The sequence below is a fragment of the Arvicola amphibius genome, chromosome 17, assembly GCF_903992535.2.
Source record: "Arvicola amphibius chromosome 17, mArvAmp1.2, whole genome shotgun sequence".
Lineage (NCBI taxonomy): Eukaryota > Metazoa > Chordata > Mammalia > Rodentia > Cricetidae > Arvicola > Arvicola amphibius.
Window position 1 is genome coordinate 39,867,574 of NC_052063.2, and position 21,502 is coordinate 39,889,075.

The 21,502-nt window shown below is 44.0% G+C and overlaps 1 protein-coding gene across 2 annotated transcripts in view; it reads left to right on the plus strand.

Moving 5' to 3' along the window:
- Window positions 1-3,452: 3,452 nt before the first annotated feature.
- The window catches only part of Helb (DNA helicase B), a 28,787-nt gene continuing 10,737 nt past the window's right edge, over window positions 3,453-21,502 (plus strand). For both annotated transcript variants that reach the window (XR_005283697.1, XM_038315142.1), the window contains exons 1-9: window positions 3,453-3,670; window positions 5,687-6,076; window positions 7,398-7,567; window positions 8,729-9,607; window positions 11,778-11,949; window positions 13,115-13,256; window positions 16,069-16,223; window positions 19,564-19,645; window positions 20,294-20,353. Coding sequence is in view for 1 of the 2 variants with exons in the window: in XM_038315142.1 (XP_038171070.1) it covers window positions 3,493-3,670; window positions 5,687-6,076; window positions 7,398-7,567; window positions 8,729-9,607; window positions 11,778-11,949; window positions 13,115-13,256; window positions 16,069-16,223; window positions 19,564-19,645; window positions 20,294-20,353 (2,228 nt within the window). In the remaining variant the exon portion in view is untranslated. The remainder of the gene's footprint in view (window positions 3,671-5,686; window positions 6,077-7,397; window positions 7,568-8,728; window positions 9,608-11,777; window positions 11,950-13,114; window positions 13,257-16,068; window positions 16,224-19,563; window positions 19,646-20,293; window positions 20,354-21,502) is intronic.

Genomic DNA, 21,502 nt, shown 5'->3' on the forward strand with positions numbered 1-21,502 from the left:
GCAGTATGCCAAGGCTTTTTTCCTACATTAGGGCATTTCCTCCTACCTCGGGAAACATGTCTGAAGAGCAGGGGAAGAATGTAAGGGCCAGAGGCGTGCTGTGAGGCGCTGACTTCTGGGATTGACCGCGGTGTGACAAGACCTTTCTCAGGGAGACACAATGCACAAGTCTCCTCACTCCAGACAGGGAGCCCTTGACAGACCAGAGTAGAGATACACCCAAGTACACCTTGGTGAACCAATGAGATTGGGGGGGTGTTATTTACAGAAGTATGAGTGAGGGATTACTTACAGGGGTAGAAATGACTCAAAGCCAGCTGCATCCCCAACATGGGTGACAGCTCACAAAATCTGGGAACCTGGAGCACATTGCATAGCCCATAGGCAGCTCCACAGATTGGAGAGTGCCCCTTCCAAGTCACTCAGCTGATCTCAAGCTCTTCTGGGAAGCTTGGCTCTTCCCAGCAGCTGGTCTGGTCTCAGAGTCTTTGCAGTGTGGTTTGCCAGAGAGTGACTCTAGGCTACCTGGAGTATTTACTCTTATGAAGAAAGGGTCTAATGAATGTGCTCAGTTTCAGGAACTTCCTGAAGCTATTTTGAACTGTCTACCTTATGTCTTAAGGGGCTTCCCTGCAAGGTGAAATATTATAGTCTTGGAGGAAACTGCTGCCAAATATTGACAAGGTCAGGGGACTCATGAACTCACGGCATCTGTGTTTACCCACACCAGATGAATCCAGCCAAATCTAGGCACAGATGGGGAGGTGCCCCCATCTCTTGCTGAGGTGCTAACAGGTTAGAAGTCCTACACAGAGGAGATGGATACCCGAGGGTGAGTCTCAGAATGAAATATGGGGGGACATCAGTGAAGGAGACTGGCATAGAAGGCTAGGACGGATGAAAAGCATAAATGGCCAGACAGGCAGGAGGGAAACTGGAGAAGACAAGCGGCAGAACTCAGACAACCAAGTAATACAAGATAGGGCAGTTACCAGTGCCAAATACTACCGAGGGTTCAGGTAAAACACAGGCAAAAATGCATCCTTTGGAAGCCCGAGTCTACATAAGGGTGGAAACAGTAACCACGTGTGAAGGAAATGAATGAGGAAAAAAATGAAGTAAAAAGAGAATATGAGTACTCCTGAAGTGTGGAGAAGATATTTATTGTAGATAGTAAGGTGAAAGCAGGCAAAGGGAAGAGCCCAGGCTGACCACGGATATCAGACGACTAAACCAGACATGAGAGGAGAGAAAGGGTGAGCGAGAGAGGAGCTGCCAAATAAGGCCAAATGGCAAAGAGAGTAAAGGGTAAATGGAAAGAGCAGGTAACCAAAATGACTGGATTATATAGGGAAGGGAAACATAGCATCTGGGCTGGAGAAGTTTAGTGTAGGGAGCAGGGTATACCAGCCATACCTTTAACAAGTAGGGATTGAGGGATGCTGGGAGAACCAGGCAGTGAGGTCCGCTTTGATATGCTAACTGGGATCCTAAGCCATTTGTACCAGGTTTGAGACCTAACAGGAAGGAATTCAAAGTGTGTAGCAGAACCTTGAAACACTGGGCTTCTGTCCCTGGCAATGAAGTTTCCCTTCTGGGAACATTTACCAATTTCTACCCAAGAGGAAGATCAAATTTAGTTTTTCTTCAATGACTCTGGGTTCCCTATACCAGAGTGGCTCTGCATTTATGGGGGATTAGTGTTTGACCCCCTCAGATACGAGGACATGCACTGTCTCTCTCTAAAACAGCACTCTCCATTGACAGTTTACTGCGATCCTTCAATTAAAATATCTCGAGATGATTATGCTTAATACTAGGTAAATGCTATATAGTTTTCTGCATTGCTGAGAGAATGGCAAGGAAAATGTCTGAAGGATGGAGAGATGGCTCAGCATTTAAGAACATTGGATGCTCTCCCAGAAGATCCAGTACCCACAGTTCGATTCCGAGTACCCACATGGTAGCTAACTATGGTCTGTAACTCCAGTTACGAGAAACTGCTGCATTGGGCACGCACATAGCGCACAGACAATGGTCACACACATTCAAAGAAAATAATAAATGAAATCTAAAAGAAATTAGGATGCCTGTACATATGCATTCATTATAAATAGAATTTCGATTTAAAAGCGTGTTTGACCTGCATATGGTTGACCCTATGCACGTGGCGTTTGAGTATGACAAACATCTTTATTAGAAACCAACATAACAGTTCTTGGATTTAGTAAATATTGTAGGTTTTAGGATTAACAAAGGGTTATTACATAGCAAACAATACCCCTACAATAAAACAGTATTTGATAGCACTCCTTAAAGAGCACCATGACTTTTAAATACTATTCCTGCATCGTAGGAGAACTATGACTTCAGTGTATGATTTTAAATCACCCTTGTTCCACCCCTGACAGATAGATCTCTGTGAGTTCGAGGCCAGCCTGGTTTACACAGCAAGTTCCAGAACAGGCTCTAAAGCTACAGAGAAACTCTGTCTCCAAAAACCAAGAAAAAAAAAAAAAAAAAAAAGAAAGCAGGAACTAGTTCAACTTTAAAACATCAGGGAAAGCAACATTTATACCGGACAGCTTGGAAGTGCTTCGAAAGCCATCAAAGCCAATGGTTTCCAAATCCCGCAAAGCATAAAAATGGACGGCCCAGACCATGCATTAAAATAAGAACCTGTCGATTTCTGTGAGTTCAAGGCCAGCTTGGTCTGCAAGAGCTAATTCTGTTTTGGAAAACCAAGAAAGAGGAAGAGGGAGGAGGAAGAGGAGGAGGAGGAGGAGGAGGAGGAGGAGGAGGAGGAGGAGGAGGAGGAGGAGGAGGAGGAGGAGGAGGAGGAGGAGGAGGAGGAGGAGGAGGAGGAGGAGGAGGAAGGAAAAAAAAGAACCTGTCTCACCCCACCCCCCTTAACTCTCAAAGCAGAAGCTGTGGAACCGGACCTAAATACCTACTTGGATAAATGCCCTAAGTGATGTAAATTCGACTCCTCTGCAGCCCTTTTATGGGAAAGGAGAAAAGACCCCAAGTCACCACAGGGCTCTCTGGATTGGGGATTCATTCTGGTGTTTTCGGTGGCGCCCCAAGGTCTTTAGAGGCCACTGCTATATTATTTTTAGGAGGGTGAGTGGCAGGTGCTCTGTTTTCCCGGGGTTCTCTGTGTCCAGGAGTCGTGACCTTTCTCCGCGTTTCCCTCCCCGGCAGGAAACGCCCGGCACTTTTTTAAAAAGCAGGTTTAAAGTGTCAGCAGCTCGTCCCCAGAGGCACCTCTAGGAGTGCACACCCACCAGTCAGCTGGTCCCGCCTCTCCCACTAGCCCTCCCCAGGAAACCAGGGGTGGAGCACCCCTCAGGTCACGCCTCCATGACGCCTGCCTCCAGTGTTCCCGGAAGCTGATGGTCTGGTTCTGGTGGAGCTGATTGGCTGGTTGCAGTCTTGGGCATTGCGCGGGGATTTCTGGAATTGTTTTGGGCTGAGTTTGCATAAAAGAGCATGGCCGGGCAGTGTCTTCTCCTGCGCGAATTGCGGGGCCCCCTGAATCCCAGTAAAGACGAGGAAGAGGAGGACTGTGCGCAGGAGGATGAGGAGGATCAGGATCCGGAGTTTGTGGACGCCGAGGAGCTCTGCAGTGGCGGCCTCAAAGCGGGCAGCCTCCCTGGGCGCCACCGCGGTAAGCGAGCGCCAGCTGGGCCGGGTTTACAGGGTTCTTTCATTTTCACTGCTCCCTGCCCGGCGCCAATCGCGGTTGTCAGGTAGACCTGTGTGGCATGGCTGCTTCGCCGTACTTAACATGAAGTAGTAACAGTGATAATGGCAGTGACTCGGAGTACATACTATGTGTTAAGCTCGCCTTTTACATATATGCAATCAGTTAATGTTAACAGTTGTTGGAGGTAGTTCTACGGTCGAGGAAATAGACATGGTGCCCGTATCTCCACCCAGAAACAGAATTTTTATTTTATTTTTCCGAGACATGGTTTATCTGTAGCTTTGGAGCCTGTCTTGGAACTCGCTTTGTAGACTAGGCTAGCCTTGAACCCCGTAGTGCTGGGATTAAAGGCGTGCGCCACCACCGCCCGGCTTTTTTTGTTTTGTTTGTTTTTCAAGACTTGGTTTCCCGGTGTAACAGTCATGCCTGTCCCAGAGCTCACTCTGTAGAACACGCTAGCCTCGAACTCACTGAGATTCACCTGCCTCTGTCTCCCAAGTGCTGGGATTAAAGGTGTGAGCCACCACCACCCGACTCAGAATCTTTTAATTATTATACTACTCTGCTTGACCCAAAGACGGAGTTGTTCTTTAGTAATTTTGAGAAAACTCACAGCTGTGCATGCACACAAACACACAGACACACACACACACACAAACATACATTTACATTTATATACATACACTTTCATGCACATGTACACACACATATATATGTACATACATTTACATATACACAATACACGCTTACACCACATACATACACACATGTCCACAATACACATACACATATATATATTCATATATATACATACACTCATACATATACATCTACTCACATTTACAGATACACATATACATACAACACAATGCACATATACATACATACACACATACATTCACACATCCACACATACACATAAACACTCATACACATACATGCACACAGGTATATACACACATTTATACATATACATACACAGAATACACACATACACATTCAGACACACATGTCCATATATTTACACATGCATACATATGCATACATATGCACCCATATATACACACACATAAGCACATGCACGCACATGCACACACATTCACACATGTATATACACATATACATCACATTCATACACATTCACCCACATTCATACACACACACACACACACGCATGTCCATACACTCACACACATACATTCATACACATACATACACCATACGTACACACATATACGTACACACACTATATTTGCTTGAACTAGTACATTAATAGCTGCTGACCATGTGTGGCTGCTGAAACAGCTAGTGTGATCGAGGAGTTGAATTTTAAGTATTACTGAATCTGAATTTAAATGCAGAGGATTGTGTGTTGATGTGCCACTAGCTATCCTGGCCAAGCATTTGGTCCTGGGACACCCCAGGGAGAGCAAATAATGATGTTGCTGGCTCAGCGGAAACACCACTCGTGAATGAGGCAGCATTCTCTAATCCCAGAAGTACCCACACTTAGTGGGTGGAAGGAATACCGCACAGCACTTGGAGAAGTGGTAGGCTTGGGGTTCAGAGCAGGTTTGCTAAAGAAGTGAACTGAACTGAGCTCTGTAGTAAAGGTCGGGACTGCCCAGGAGAGGCAAGCACAGCTGAGGGATCTGAGCCGCTCCTCAGGAGGCCCCATGGCGAGTTCTTAGAGACCCACATGAAGGCCGGTAGCAGCTGAGGCGGCGGTGGTAGGTAGACTGGATTTAGAAGAACAAATTTATGGCTTGCCCCGCGCTTGCTTCCAGAATGCATAGTTGGAGCGGTGTCCTGTTGTAGACGGGGAGTCAGAGAAACAGGCCGGTAGAATGAAGAGGCAGCAGGAAGATGTCTGTGTGGGGTGCTGCCTGTGTGGATGTGTGGGGGGATTAGAGGGAGGAAAATATTGGGGGAACCATTGCCAATTTCGTGTTATCTTTATCCTCTTCCTTCCTTTAGTTTCTATTCCTGATGAAAATACTGAAGAGAAATGCACCGTGTCTGGACGGTTCCCACTCACAGGCCCATGGTGGCGAGTGAAGGTTCAGGTTGTAAAACCTCCGCGATCCAAGATCTACCAAGCTCAGGGGTTTCCGTCCTACTATCTGCAGTCTGATATGTCGCCTCCGGACCAAAAACACATCTGTTCGCTTTTTCTTAAAGAATGTGACTATGAACGTAGAGATGACTTTTTAAAATGGGTAGAGAAAGTGTCAAGCTTTAAAAATCTAAACTTTGAAAATCTGCGGGAAACATTAAGAAATTTCGACAGACAAACTGGACAGAAAAACAAAAAGCAATCTACGCAGAATGAGCAGGACGCGGTGAGATTGCCTGTGGAGGAATCATGTAAGTATGAGTTTTATTAGCGAATTTTTGCCTTCCAGACATTGACTGACTGGAAGTTCTATAGCTCCTGCCTCCTGACGTGTCTCGCATGGCACAAATTGAGGCTCTTGGATCAGAAAAATCTCCATAATATGAAAAGCTCTATAATACAAAGCTCTCTGCGCATGGGCATGATCGGATAGGTGACTTTTCTCTCCACATACATGAACTCTGATCATCCACAGCATTATTAAAGTATTTTTACAGTGTTATTTTTTAGCCTATGTGTTTAAGATGCATATGAAAAATAAATGGGTTATATATTTAGGCTTGGATTCCGTCCCCAAGCTTTTGTATAGGTAAATAGTCTAGATTATGGGAAAAAAAAAATCTCCAAATATTTCTCCCAAGCATTTCAGATACAAAATTCAGGAAGTCTCCCTCAAGCCCGCAGGCTGTATGTGGGCAGGGAGCTGTGAACGCCGCCCAAGGTGACTTAGTGACCTTTCTTAAGACGGGAGGTTTATTTATTTGTTTATATCTGTAGCTCAGTTACTGGTTTTCAGTTGTGAACTTCTTCGGTGACAATGTGTTGCAGTATCAAAAGTTTGGCCATGCCTGTGTCCTCTTTGAAGTCAGTTTGATGAAAATGTTACATTACATTTGGTGGGCCTGCCAGGATTCTATTCGGTGATCTACAGGTTTCTTGAGATCCCACCTCGAGATTTTGTTTCTGTTTCTTGACTTTTTGAGTTTATGGAGAGTACTGAGTCAATAAGATAAAACTCAGCTGTTACTCTTTTTAAGAAGGCTAAAGAGAAAGGAAGCTTTGGAATAATCTGATTTAAAAATATTTCAATTCTAAATGACTTAAAGTAGCCTTACACCGTGGTTTTCTCTGGACACCATGGACAGAAGTCTTTTCCTTTCTTGGTGAAAGCAAATGAATTTTGCATCACACCAAAATGGCTCTGAGGACAAAAGAATCCTGGTTACGACTGGGAAAGTAATGGTAAGGGTTAATGAAGAAATGGTTTATTTTTGTGCTTAGTTTTAAATTTACCATAATAGGATGCATCAGAGGATTTTTAAAAATGATTATATTGCAAACAAAAGGCTAAGAAACATTAAGTATGTAATAAAGGACAGAAAGTTTGGTGTTCATAACAAAGAAACCATCTTGGTAGGAAGAGTTCTATTAACCTTTTTAGCGATTCAGCTAAATTGAGTAGTCTTTCTGACTTAGGTGTCTTCAGGTGGTTGTGGTAAGAGAAAACTCTCCCGGTTCCTCCTTCTGATCTTACTGCTATGTTTTGCCTTGTTCTTTCTTGATCCCCTGCAGTCCCGTTTGTAAGTGTCATGACAGCTTTGCAGTTCCCAAAAGTCATGGAGTTCCTTCCAACGCTTTTTCCTCGACACTTCAGAAGGCTTATCAGCTCAAGTTCTGCAGAAGTGTTACAAAAGATTGACGACGTCTTGGGTACTGAGCCATGGAAGCTTGGGTTCCGTAGAGTAAGTAAGACATTTGTTCAGCATTTAGTAATCTTGTGTGAGGCAGAGTTCTTCCAATGTGGCCATGTTTGAATTTTTTTCTGCTGAGAATATATGTGGATTTAGTGTTGGGTTTTTTTCCCCTTGGGTGTCATAAGTCTACGTAAATGTCTTAGTTCTATAATTCTGACACAACTGTGAAGTTAATAAATAATGAAGTCAATTGATAAATTAAACAGAAACCAACATAGCAAAGTGTTATGACATTCAGATCATCACTGTTGATTTAATCATGCAATGTATTAGGATACAATGTGCTTTTCTGTCACTCAGTTGTCATGTGTGTCAGTGTCATTGAAGACAAATGTCCTTTGGGCTTTATTGAGTCCATTTGCTCTGCACTTCAATCTCTCCCATTTCCCAGTATGACTATTGAAGACTTTGATATCCCCAGGGCACATCCCACTGGTATCGGCTTGTTAATTGGCCCAATAACACCCTTTACGAGTCCATATTCTTATTGTCAGAGAAGAAGAGTTGAAAATGGTGCCTTGAAGGCCTGGATGGTGTTAGAATTAAATGTGATTCTTAAATCTTGGTAGCTGTGACACGGTTTTCCAAATGAAAACACAACTGGTTAAGTTTTAACGATCTCCAGTATGAGAATTAAGAGATCACTGCCTCCCAAGCCAGCATGAAAATAGAGCTGGTCCTTTGACGGCCTTCTCCAGAAAGGCCTTAGACTTAGTGGCAGCAGAGGAAGGTAAGGCAGGGATTAAAGGTGTGCGCCACCACCGCCGGGCTTCTTAAAGGGTTTTTTAAAAGTCAAGGAAAAGGGTCAGTGATACGTACAACGTGGAAGTCAATTCTGGAAGAAGAAAGTGTTAGTGATGTTGTCTTTAGGAGACTTGGGAAAGAATAAATCAGGGGATTCCTGTGTGTGTATATGTGTGTGTAGCATTGCTTGACATTGAAAATGATGATTTGAAAATTATATAACTGCCTAACTATAAGGCAGTTAAAAAGACACGGATGTATGTATATAACCTTTTCTCCAAACTTTGTGGAAATACTGATTTCCTAGAGCTTGAAAAGACTTAAGCCAACACAGTTTCAGCTGTGGTTATTATAGCTGTCGCTATGTGTACCTTGTATGAGGCATCCTGAGCTGTTTCCCTAAAGGTAACCTACCGGGAGATGAAGCTCTTGAGCTGCGAGGCCAGCTGGACCGCGTTCGGTCAGTGTCCCTCCCTGCTGCAGCTGATGACTGCGCTGCACAAGAATGCGTTGGTCATATACTCTAAGCTGAAGCAGATATGTAGAGAAGACGGGCACACGTGTGTTGAAGTAAAAGACTTGACTTCGGCTGTGTCCCAGTACATGCCTTTCCAGGAAGCATGCGATTCTCTGGAGTTTATGAAGAACCTCGACGTGGTGACCTATGAGAAAGACCGCGTCTTTCTTTCCGAACTGTACCAGGCTGAGCAAGGCATTGCCTCCTCCATCTGGGAGCTGATGAACAGACCCCCGTGGCGTTTACAGGTGGACGTGAAACACGTCCTGGCGTCAATTTGCAACGGCAAGGCCAAAGATTCAGAAAGCGTTGAGGCAGTGGAAGGAGGTGAACCAGGAGAAGCGGGGTTAGAGCAGAGCGAGACTATTTCAGACCCGCAGGACAGTGGTGACTGTGTTAGGAACCATGGCGGACCTGAAATGAACGCAGAAATAAATGATGTGCCACTGGATCAAGATCAGGTGGCCGCCCTGGAAATGATTTGTGCCAATGCTGTGACCGTCCTCAGCGGGAAGGGTGGCTGCGGGAAGACCACCATTGTCAGCCATCTTTTCAAGCACGTGGAGCAGTTGGAAGAACGAGAAGTGTGGCAAGCTTGCAGAGATTTTGAGGAAGACAGGGATGCCTCAGAAGAATGGCTTGCCTTTCCTAAGCAGAGTCCAGCAGCGGAGGACAAAGCTGTAGAAGTTTTGCTCACGGCGCCTACTGGGAAAGCGGCTGGTTTATTGAGGCAGAGAACCGATCTTCCGGCTTACACGCTGTATCAGGTAAAAACCTTTGACGTCTTTGTGTGTAGATAAAACGTTTCCCTAAAAGCATTTTTTTGCTTCTTATTCAGAGGTAATCAGCTTGTAAGGTTTTTTTCTTTTTGCTTCCACTGTGTTATAACTTACTGGTGTAACTTGTGCTGGAGATGAAACTCAGGGTCTTATACCAGCCAGGCAAGCTTCTTTACTATTGACTCCCATTCCCAGACTCAAGAGTTGGTAGGTCCCTCTTCCAATGGGGGTTTTTACATTTTGTTAGTATAGTATCCCCCTGCCTCATCCACCCTCTCTCTTCCTCTCCTTCCACCATGTCAGGCCCCAGGAGCCCTCTCTTTGCTGCCTGCGTCCTTTAGACTTAGCTAAGCAAAGGGTTTCCCTCCACTGCTTGGACTGTCCTCAAGGTCCCAAAGCTGAGATTTACATAACTGATTTCAGCTGGGCTTTAGCCAGCCTCTTCCCTGCTGTCCCCGGAGCCTCCCCAGCACCTGTCTGGTGAGCACGAGCCTCAGATATTTAAACGCCATGTTGGGTATGTCCAGCTAGGCCAGTTTCTCCTTCGCTATATTTCCTCTAAGCTGTGTCTCAAGCTGCTGCTTCCTGGACATGAACGGACTCAGCCCTTCTGTGGCTGTTGCTGACACACTCCTCTTCTCTCCGTGACTTCGATTGGATTAGCTCAGCCATGATCAGGGTGAAATTGTACTGAGAAGGAGGTGCTTGGTGGTTTCTTCAGGCTCCCTTTCTGGCTGGCTGCCCTCTCTCTTACCACCTAGATAGACATCAGGTTGTCAAGTTAAACCGCACACTATTGTGAACGACGTTATGCAATCTGACTTTATTTCAGCCAGTCCTGCTGGGGACGGTCACCTTCCTGCAAGGTATCCATGCTGAATAGGCTACCTGCCCGATTGTCCCTTGATGGCCGTTTCTGTCATCAGACCATCTTTGGAAGTCCCCCATTACTCATCTACAGGGTTCGATACTCTCCTCAGAACTTATCTCCCATGGCTAGTAGGGTTGCCTGTTTCTCTTAAATGTCTCCTGGGTCCTTATTGTAGAGTAGCTGATCATTTAGAGCAGGCCCACCCAGGGTGGCCTGACTGTAAACTTCCCAGCTTGCAATGAGAATGGACAGAAGCTCTGAAGGAAAAGCAGGAGACTGCATCCTTCATCGGGATATCCTTGTCATGAACAAATGTCAGTGGAATCATAGTGTATACCTAGTGATGTAGTTTAACTCCCCGCGCCTGTATTTCTCATGAGGCCTGGTTACGCGCATGTCCCTGCTTTCTGGGGTGCTGGAGGTGGAAGAAAAACTCCCCTCCTATAGAATGAGAGTTCCATGGAGCTGAGCACCCTGTTCTCCGCTATACTTCTTTATCTCTTCCGTCTGGCTGATAGTCACCTTATGTCAGAGATTTGAAATGATTTCCCATGGTTGCTAGAATGAGTACTCTACTTGATGAGAGGGTAAAGTGTTGAAGGGTGGAGTTCCTAACTGTCATGCTGTGTGTGTTACGAAGAAGAACTCGAAAGAGCTTTGGAGGCTCAGGTGAGAAGGGTGTTTTATTTAGGGCAAAGCTCTCTGGATGCACTGGGGAGGGTGCTCATAGTGTGTAGGGGGTTTGGCGTGACTTATTGATTGGGATGTAATCTATGTCTTGTGGAATATGATTGTAATAAGGACAGCGAATTTGAACGTTAGCGGGTATTTTCCATTATCTTAGAAGTTTGGAATACTTGAAAGGGACTTAGTAAGGAGAAAAAGGGTTGGAATATTTCAGAAAGTGGAACAAAACAGAGAAATTTCTCCACGTAGAGCAGTGGGAGAAGCGGCTTTTTTTCTGTTGTTTTTTTGTTTCTTTTTCTTTTTTTTTTTTTTTTTTGCAGGAGAAACTGTGATGGAAACTTATTTGTTAAGTTAAACCCTAGGCTCACTGGGAAACTATTTTTTTTTTTTTAAAACGGTTTGAGCCTTATACAGTTTGAATTTTTTTAAATTCCCCTTTTCTGTTCATTCATCCCTCTATATGGTATGTTCTGCCCGATTGCCTTCTCCTTATGTTTTACACCCCTCACCTGTCTGTCACAGCAGCTTTGTTTTTGAAAGCACATGCTTGCTAATTTCTAACCTGATTTTTTTTTTTTTATATGTATACTTTACTTACAGGTCAATTATAGCTTCTATATTTGGAAGAAACTTAAGGGGGACAAGGCATGGAAATTCTCTACGGTTCGCGTTCTGGTTGTGGACGAAGGAAGTTTGGTGTCTGTCGGAATCTTCAAATCTGTTTTGAAGTTATTGTGTGAGCACGCCAAACTTTCTAAACTGATAATCCTTGGTAAGTTAAAACTCCGAGAGTCTCCACATTCAGAGTGTGCTGTGTTGTGGATGCCATTCCAGGCTTCAGCCTGTTGGCGGTGGCAAGCGTTTTTCACAGCCCATTCCACAGCTACCGGTTAATTAGGCTGCCTGCTGTCCTTCCCAGCCTGGGCGGGTCTTCTGGCCAGTGTGCCAGCCAGCTAGGACGAATGAGAACGGCTGTGATAAGTTATTACTCATTGCTGATAAAATAGTAAAAATGTCAGAGTCAGACTAAATCAGGATATAGATCATTTGGAAATAATAAAAAGTCTGAGTTATAGACCACTTTACAGTAATTTTATGTTTCTAAGCTAATAATTCAAATTAGGCTTCACCAGCCTCCTAATCGGATGAGATTTAGTTAGATTCTGTAGAGGTTTAGTGATCAGTCGACTCTGTGGTTTAATTGTAATGAGCTTGTATAGAAATACTATTTATTTTTGGTATTTGGGGATGTTTGATGAGCAGACGATTCTGTTAAATCTTTAGCATTCTCCCAGTTGTCACTCAATTTTTTCTTTTCTCTAGAGTTCGCCTTTTTGTATCACATTGTGATTTTCAGTAGTCTAAAGTATTGTCACTTGGTGGCTAGGGTTTGTCTATTTTCACATCAATTCGGCTTATGCATTTTCTGTTTAGTAGGCTTGTCTTATGCATTGAGCCATAGCTTCCCCAGGTTCTGTGTCACGGTGAGCCAGACTGAATCAGTGAGCACCTACGAGATGTCTGGGGTCGCGTTTTTAAACTCAAATGTGTATGTTCTTAGTGGTTTTCCTGAGTCACAGTTAGAAAGAAGATCGGTTAAAAATTTGTCACCTTATTGTATGTTCACACAGAATTTCATGTCGTATTCAACTCAGGTTAAAAAAAATATTTAGTATTTATTTGAATGTAATACTTGTATTGAGAATTCATTTTTAATTTCACATATTGCATTTTTAGCAAACCAGTCCTCCATTCTTTCTCCTAATCCTCCCAGGATATTTAATATTCTTAAATAATTTTAGATAACGACTTCAGAGACTTTTTTCTCCGTCACAAGAGGTCTACAACTATACTCTCAATTGGCAGGATAAAAATAATCTCCAAATTGTAGAATCCTGGTTAAATCTGATCATCTTCATGCCCCTTCCTCTCTGTAGGTGACATTAGACAGTTACCCAGCATCGAGCCTGGCAACATGCTGCAGGACGTTTTTGAGACTCTTAGGTCGAGAGGGGGTGCCATTGAGTTAAAGACGAACCACCGGACAGAGTCCCAGCTGATTGTGGACAATGCTACCAGGTATGAGCTAATGAAGTTCCGGGATTTTGTCTCTGCTGTATTAGCAATAAAGTGTTTGTTTGTTTGTTTAAAGCCCTTGAATCAGAACGATTTAGTACAATGCTTTATCGTGTCCTTTTAGTAAACCTGCTCTGTCCCTTTACCGTAGCCTGTTGGCACAGTTAGAAAACCAAAGTCAGTATCTTTCATTACTGGCCCAGCATAAACTATGGTTAACATTTAGGAGCAGATATATTTCTTGACTTTAGAAGTACATATGTCTGGTTCTTTGTATCTGTGGGTTCTATATCTATGTGTGCAACTCACCAGATTAAAATATTTGAAAAAAATTGCACATGCTTTGACCATGTACAGATTCTTCACTGTGTGATCTCCCTGTAATGGATCATTTACATGGCCTTAGGTATCATAAATCATCTAGCGATGATCTAAAATAAACCGGTAGTATGTACATTGTATGAAACTACCATGCCATTTTCCTTCAATAATTTATTTATTTTTATTTTATGTGCATCGGTGTTTTGCCTGCATGTGTGTCTCTATGTGTGAGGGTGTCAGATCTTGGAGTGACAGATAGTTGTTAGCTGCCATGTGGGTGCTGGGAATTGAACCCAGGCCGTCTGGAAGAGCAGTCAGTGCTCTTAACCACTGAGCCATCTCTCCAGCCTCCTACCATGCCATTTTATATATGGGCTTGGCATCCACTTACCCTCAGAAGATTCTGAAAGGCAATACACAAGGACGGCTGTATGGGAATTAAAGTTGTGTTAAGTCTGGAATCTGGACCTATGCCCAAGGCAACAGAGACTTGGAAATGAGTCTTAAATTCAAAGGAGAATTGGAAAAGAAATTTCTGATAATTTCTGTGGGAGAAAAAGCCCCAAGCAGAAGAAGCAAATGTAGGATTTGGCTCTGAGAGGAGCGCTGGAGGCCCACAAGGCATGTGCCCCTCAGCGGCAGGACGTTCTCTTCCCCAGTGTTTCTATGTAAGCTTTTGGGGTTCCCCTCAGGGCTCCGGTGTCTGGTTTCTCCATATTCAGTATGGTAGAGAATCAGGATTATACTGTTCTGTGACTTTTAAGATGTTAAAATCTCTCGGTGTAATGGGACCATGGAATACTAAGAGATGGTTTTGTTCACTGGGCCAGATTTTATCTTTAACTTTTTACTGTTTTATAAATTCTGTTTTTGCTATGTGTACATTTGCTTGGTTGTATGTCACCAGGACCTTGAACATATTAAAAACATTCTTTCGTGTGCCCCTGTGCATCCTGAGTAGAATGGTGGGAACAGTAGGAATTGGTAGGGATAGGGTAGTTATTGCAGACTTCTGTCAAAACACTAAGAATAATTGGATATTTAGTATTCTTTTTCTATAGCTTTTTTTTTTTTTGCTTCTACCCAAAGGCTACCTCAGTCTTGTTAAATCCTTTTAAAGTCTGTCAAACGTTCTAATCAGAATTTGACTTTCTCTGGACTTGGGCGCTCTTCTTGGCAACCCGTTCCATGTTCTTTTCTTCAAGCTGTGCCTATGCTACCGCTTTTAATTTTATCACGTCCTCCAGCGTTACTGACCTGTGGGTCTCTATGACATACCAGGGGACATGTGTTACAGGGCCTGGGCCACAGGCCAAGCAGGAGGTCCATGTTGATTGCTAGAAACTTCCAAATTAACTCTGAGACATGGCCAGCAAGAGCAGCCAACTCCTTCCAGGTCGTTTCAACACTTCCTGGGCGTGGCTGAGGGTGGCACAGAAGGGCATCTCACCCCCACACCTCTGTCTTCCTGGGCGTGGCTCAGGGTGGCACAGAAGGGCATCTCACCCCCACACCTCTGTCTTCCTGGGCGTGGCTGAGGGTGGCACAGAAGGGCACTCACCCTCACACCTCTGTCTTCCTGGGCATGGCTAAGGGTGGCACAGAAGGGCACTCACCCCCACACCTCTGTCTTCCTGGTCGTGGCTGAGGGTGGCACAGAAGGGCACTCACCTCACACCTAAGCTCAGTTAGAGGCTCTGTTACCGTGAGGCACTCAGATGTTGCCATGCCCCATGATTAGCTGGAAAATACATGAGAGAAAGTCAGATGAAGAGGCAGAACCATCAAGCAGATGGGGTGCCTGACTCAGCTGGGAAAATGGGAGCATACATACAGTCCACAGAACACCAAACAAAGGACGGGCATGTAGCATAGCCTGAAAAGGCTAAGTTTAGTGCAAGACGACTTACCTAGAAAGAGATATGCACCACTGGGTGCAGACTTGCATCCCAGGGCCCTGAGTTCTGCATATGTGGCCTCGGGAACCCAGGAATCTTGACGCCATCTTGTATTACTTGACTGCATCTCATCAACTTGACTCGATCTCATATCTCTTCCCTGGGACGCGAGGCAAAGACCTGCTTCTTATGCTATTTAGTGGTCTGGTTCTCAGCATGGGGCATGGCTCATGGTGTGATCATTTCTTTTCTGATACTTTTAGTTGGCTTGTAGTGGGAGAAGTGATTGCTAAATACAGTACTACTGACATCTTACAGTATTTGTAGTATATTATAAAATGAATTGGCTGTTGTCTGCACCTGCCAGGCTCTCTCTTCCCATCTTCCACTAACTGGTATGAGTTAATGTAAGGGCATTTGGTTGCTTCATACACAAAGACACATTTGTAAGTGATAATGCATATATTATATATATATATATATATATGAAATATAATATGTATATTATATATATAATATAATGCACATATAATATAGTGATATATATATATCACCTATATGACACATATATAATATATATTTATCTTTAATTTAAGAATCTCCAGGCGCCAGTTTCCCGAATTTGATGCAGAACTAAATATCTCTGATAATCCCACGTTACCCATCTCCATTCAAGATAAGACATTTATTTTTGTCAGACTCCCTGAAGAGGATGGCAGTTCTCAGTCCTCGAAAGGCGAGCACCGATCTAGTAAGTGCTGACATAGACTTGCGTGTATTTCAGTTTTGTGATGCTGTCTTATGTATTATCGGATGCTAAAGGTAGGTACTGCTAGTGAAAGATGGAGCCCTGGAAATAAAGCAGCTTAAGGACTGTCTACAGCAGGTGACTCTACAGCAGCGGGTCTCAGCCTCCCTAACGCTGTGATCTTTTGATGCAGTTCCTTATGCTGTGGGGACCCCCAGCCATAACATCGTTTTTGCTGCTCCTTCGTAACTGTAATTTTCCTGCTGCCATGAATTGTGGTGTACATATCTGTGTTCTCCGATGGTTTTAAGTGAGCCTTGTGAAAGGGTCAGTCGAACCCCAGAGGGGCTGTGGCTCACAGGTTGAAGACCACTGCTCTGGACCTTTGGGCGGGAGCTCTCGACACCATGTAAGGACTCTCATAAAATACTTGACAGTGTATTTTATCAGTCAAGTGGCTGGAGATGGTCTTCTTTACTGAGTCTTGGCAATCCAAATCTCTTCAGGAGAAAGTAAGTCTTATTTAATGAAATTTTCCTGTTACCTTCTGTGAGTATATTTGTGAAACTGTGGTTACCATTAAACAGATAAATACCACGTGTGATTTTGGGTATTTAATGTCAGCTTGTCAAGGATGAGAAAGAGCGTGGGATGTGGCAGCTTTTCTCTTGAGCATGTGACCCAAGTCATTTCAACATGTGTGAAATAACAATCAAAATTTGGTGCTTGTGACGCTGCAGGGACATCCATATTAAGAATACTTACATAAATACTATTAAATATTATTAAATTGCATATGGCAAATAATTTTATTTGAATATAGTTGTCTTGGTTGATTTTGTTAACTTGACACAGCCTAGAAGCTCTGAGAAGGGGATTTCAGCTGAGGAATTGCCCAGATCAATTGTGGTGTGTCTGTGGGGGTTTGTCTTGATGCTCATCCATGAGGGAGGGCTCAGCCCACTGTGGGTGGCACAATCCCTACATAGGTAGTCTTGGGCTGTATAAGAAATCTAGCTAAGCAAGAGCCAAGTGAGGCAGCAAGCAGGCTCCTCCATGGTGTCTACTTGAAGATCCTGTTTGGCTTCCAGCTCTGGATTCCTTTGGTGATGGAATATGCCCTGTGAATGAGGCACATTCCTTCTTTCCCTAAGTTGCTCACAGCAATAGAGATGAAGGCAGAACAGTAGCAAGGTTCTTCTGGTCTTGATTTAGATTCAAAACCGATTTAGCAAGCTTTAGGACTAGCGTATCCTCAGGGCTGGATGAGGAATGATTTGATTGAGTCCTCTGAGAACCGACTGGAGCGGCCACAGTTCTCACAGACACACCCTTTACACTCAGTCACCTCCCCTGTCAACCGAGTTGACCTGCAGCTTCGAAACACCCAAGTCTGTCCGCCATTGTGTGCATAACCAAGCCCATCATTCATGTTAGTTTTATATAAATTGGATAATAAGATGAGTATTTTGTGAACTGGTTTTAATTAAATATGATAGCTAATGTGTCTTCTCCAAAAGCTTAGCTAACATAGGCACTAGTACAAATGAGAAAAGCAGGTGCTGGCTCTTCCTAACTTGCTTTCTTCGCAGCTCTGTATAGGATATCTCAAGCACTGCTTATCTTGGTACCTGTTCTGTATATTAAAGAGAATGTACTTTAATTTGAGTGAGCCAGGGTCTTGTGTAGTCCAGGCCTCCTCCTGTGTTCACCTTCTTAATCCTGGGATTACAGGCCTATGGTGTCATGCCCCACTCAGGAGACCGTTCTCTTAAAAGAAAAACAAGTTGTCCATTTCCAAGTGCTGGCAGAGCTTAGCTGGTTGCCCATTTTAATTAAAAACTTTTGGTGGAAAATTAACCTCTTCTTTCCGAAAATTGGGTAAATATTCCTTGGAGAGGCAAACAGCACTTTCTCATTAATAGGTTATTGAGTAAATCGTACCCACTGTTACAAAATACAGAGACCCAAGACGGGATCCATAACTGGGCTGGAATTTCAGAGAGGCTAAAATATGTTTTAAAAAAATCGGTAAAATGCACAGTGTATGCTGATCTGTGAGACGAGGAGAACGAGGTACAGATTAGGAGACTTGGAAGTTTCTGCTCTTGCAATCCAGGTATGACTCGGGGCGATGTTAGGTCAACTGTTTTCTGGAGGGTATCATTTCATCACTGGAGAAATGAAGGTCTCTGTGAGCAGTTGGCTTTGTCTTTCTAGAGCCGAGCACCACGGTACCCTATGTTTCATCTACTACTAGATGACACAAAATCCTGCAATATGCCTGTCCCCCTACCCATCCTTTTTTTTTTTTTCTTAAGGCAGGGACTTATGTAGCCTAGGCTGCTATTGAATTTACTAGATAGCTGAGGCTGGCTTTGAACTCCTTATGCCCCTGCCTCCCTCCCTGCACTAGCATAACAAACACGTGCCCTATGCCCAGCTCACTGATCCAGGTGTGGGTCTTCTTTTTGTAGTTGTTGTTTTATAGACTAGAGTCTCATGTAGACCAGGCCAGTCCCCAAATCTGTAGATATCTTTGAACCTCTGATCTTCTGTTGGGGATCAGGCGTGGGTCAGCCACCATGCCCAGTTCATGTGGTAATAAGGCTCGAACACAGTGCCTTAGAGCTGGTAGACAAACCCTCTAAACTATATCCCTCGTCCCCTACTCCGAGTTTTACTGTCCTGGTGACTTTTTTTGTACCTTTGCTGAGAGATGAGAAGAGAGTATACATGCAGGACCCCACAGTCAACCCTCTGAGCTTTGAAGGAGATGGCCGGCCACCTGCCCCTTTGGAAAATGACTTCCCCGAGCCGTATTTTCGCACTCTTGGATGAGTGTGGTTAGTGACCGCACCACATAGCAGCTGGCAGGGTATGAACACCACTAGAACTCTTCCTGCTCTGGGCTAAGGATTTAGTGGCTGGCTGATGGGAGGGCTAGACAGGACAGGAAACCTGAGGAAGTCGAGGGGAAGGTGGGGCAAATATCGTGTTAGGCTCGTGGCCACTTTGGAGCCGATGTAGAGATACCTGAATATTGTAAATTGGTGTATACCTGCTAAGACTCAGCTCTGAGTATGGTAATACTTTATATGATGTACTATTTAACATATAGATTTCAAACTCCAACTGACTTACCATGTAGTACCTCTGGCTTAAGCCTTTCTCACGTTCTTCCCACTGCCATGGCACATACCGACAATGATGTAGATGTTCCTACGGTGGCCTTGTATTTCATGTGGTGAGATGTTTTGTGTGGAACTGCTAGCTAATTTTCCCACAGAAATAGCATTACAATTTGGCGATTTTTCTGTGTTAACCTTTTTTTCTTTGCCAGATTTATATTCTGCGATTAAAGCTTTGCTCCAAGGAAAAGACTTTGAAAATGCAAAAACATCACAGTTTATTGCATTTAGAAGGTAAAGCTTTTATACTGTGTTAATATACTCTATCCAAGTTTTAAAAATCATCATGTTTTAATGTACATGGTGCTTAGGGGAAGAAACTTGTAATTTTTCATTGTTAATTCTCATTCTTACTCTGGAGTACCTTTTCGGTAGCCATGTCAGAAGGTATTTGTAACAGGGCTGTTTTCTATTGAGTTTATTTATACTCTCACAGGAAATGTGAGTGGAACAAAACTTTATGTGTAGATAAAAATTATAAAACACTTTTTTTCCAGCTGGGCATGGTGGTGCATGCCTTTAATCTCTGCACTCAGGAGGCTGAGACAGGTGGATCTCTGAGTTCGAGGTCAGCCCGATATACAGAGTGAGTTTTTCAGGATGGCCAGGACTACACAGAGAAACTCTTTCTCAATAAAACAAAAAAGAAACAAACAAAAAAAACCTAAAATACTTTTTCCTTGAGAAAGTTCTATGGGATGTACTGTAGCAGCAGGGGCGTGTGCTAGCGTGCTTGCCTAGCTGGCGCAGGACCCTCAGCTCCATTCCCAGTTCACAACAACAGCAATTAAAAACATAGCGGCCTAGGGTATAATTGTTGGTAGACATCAGCCTGTGTGTGACACGTGTCACTGAAGTGACTCTGAGTTTCATGTGTTTCAGGCAAGACTGTGACCTCATCAATGACTGTTGTGCTAAGCACTACACGGACCATCTCATCAAGTGGGTACCCTTCTGACTGACACCCAGGGGACAGGCCTGCTTGGTTTGCTGTTTGTCACATACGGCCTCATTTGCAGAAGCCATACACTTTCCTCCTGTTTGTGAAGCATACTGGTCTCTTTAATTAGATGGATTATATTTATATCATTAGGAATTGGCTTGAGTACTTGTAGAAGGAGCGGGCAGCGGGCCTGCTTTTCGTCCCGCCCGACTCCCACATGGTTAGCTTTACACCCGAAATAACAACACACAAATTGTATTCTTTTAAACACTGCCTGGCCCATTAGTTTCAGCCTCTTACTAGCTGATTCTCACATCTTGCTTTAACCCATATTTAGTAATGTGTGTAGCACCACAAGGTGGTGGCTTACCGGGAAAGATTCAGCATGTCTGAATTGGTGGCTGGCTCCATGGCGTCTGTCCCAGAGAGAAGAGGCATGGCGATTGACTAACTTCCCTTCTTCTGTCTACTCCACCCACCCACCAAGGGGCTGGCCTATCAAATGGGCCAAGGCAGTTTCTTTATTAACCAATGAAGTCAGCACAAACAGAAAACTCTTCCCCCATCAAGCACTGAGTAGACTAAGATGAGAAATAAGGAATGGTCATTTCCCTGTGGTGTCCAGGTTGGCAGCCTCCAGCTTCAAGCTCAGTGTGGAGAATAAGGACTTGCTAACGCCGCGTGGTATTTCCCGGGGCCTGCGGGCCAGGCTGTGTGTAGAGAACCCTGTTTGAGTGACCGGAGGAACGGGAGTGTAGCAGAGTCACCATGCTTACACATTAACAAGTTAATTCATATTTCTTGTGTTTGCCAGCACATGTTCATCACTGGGGTTGTGTAAAATATAGAGACTCCTGTCACAAAAAAACTGTTGGGTGGCCCAACAGAGGATTCAGAATGTGCTTGGTGGGACCCACGCAATCGTGGTCCTAGCAACCCTGCCCTTGTCAGGTAATTTTATCTTTCCATTTGTGTAAGCAAAACTGACGGCACAGAAGACCCTAAAGGGTGGAAGAAGAGCAGAATGAAGAATGAACCCAGTGCTTTTTGCAGTGATCGGCCCATTGCTGCTCTTCCCACAGAGTAATTATTAAAAATGGAAATATGAGGAAGTTCTCTTGCAGAATGTAGAGAGAGAGAGAGAGAGA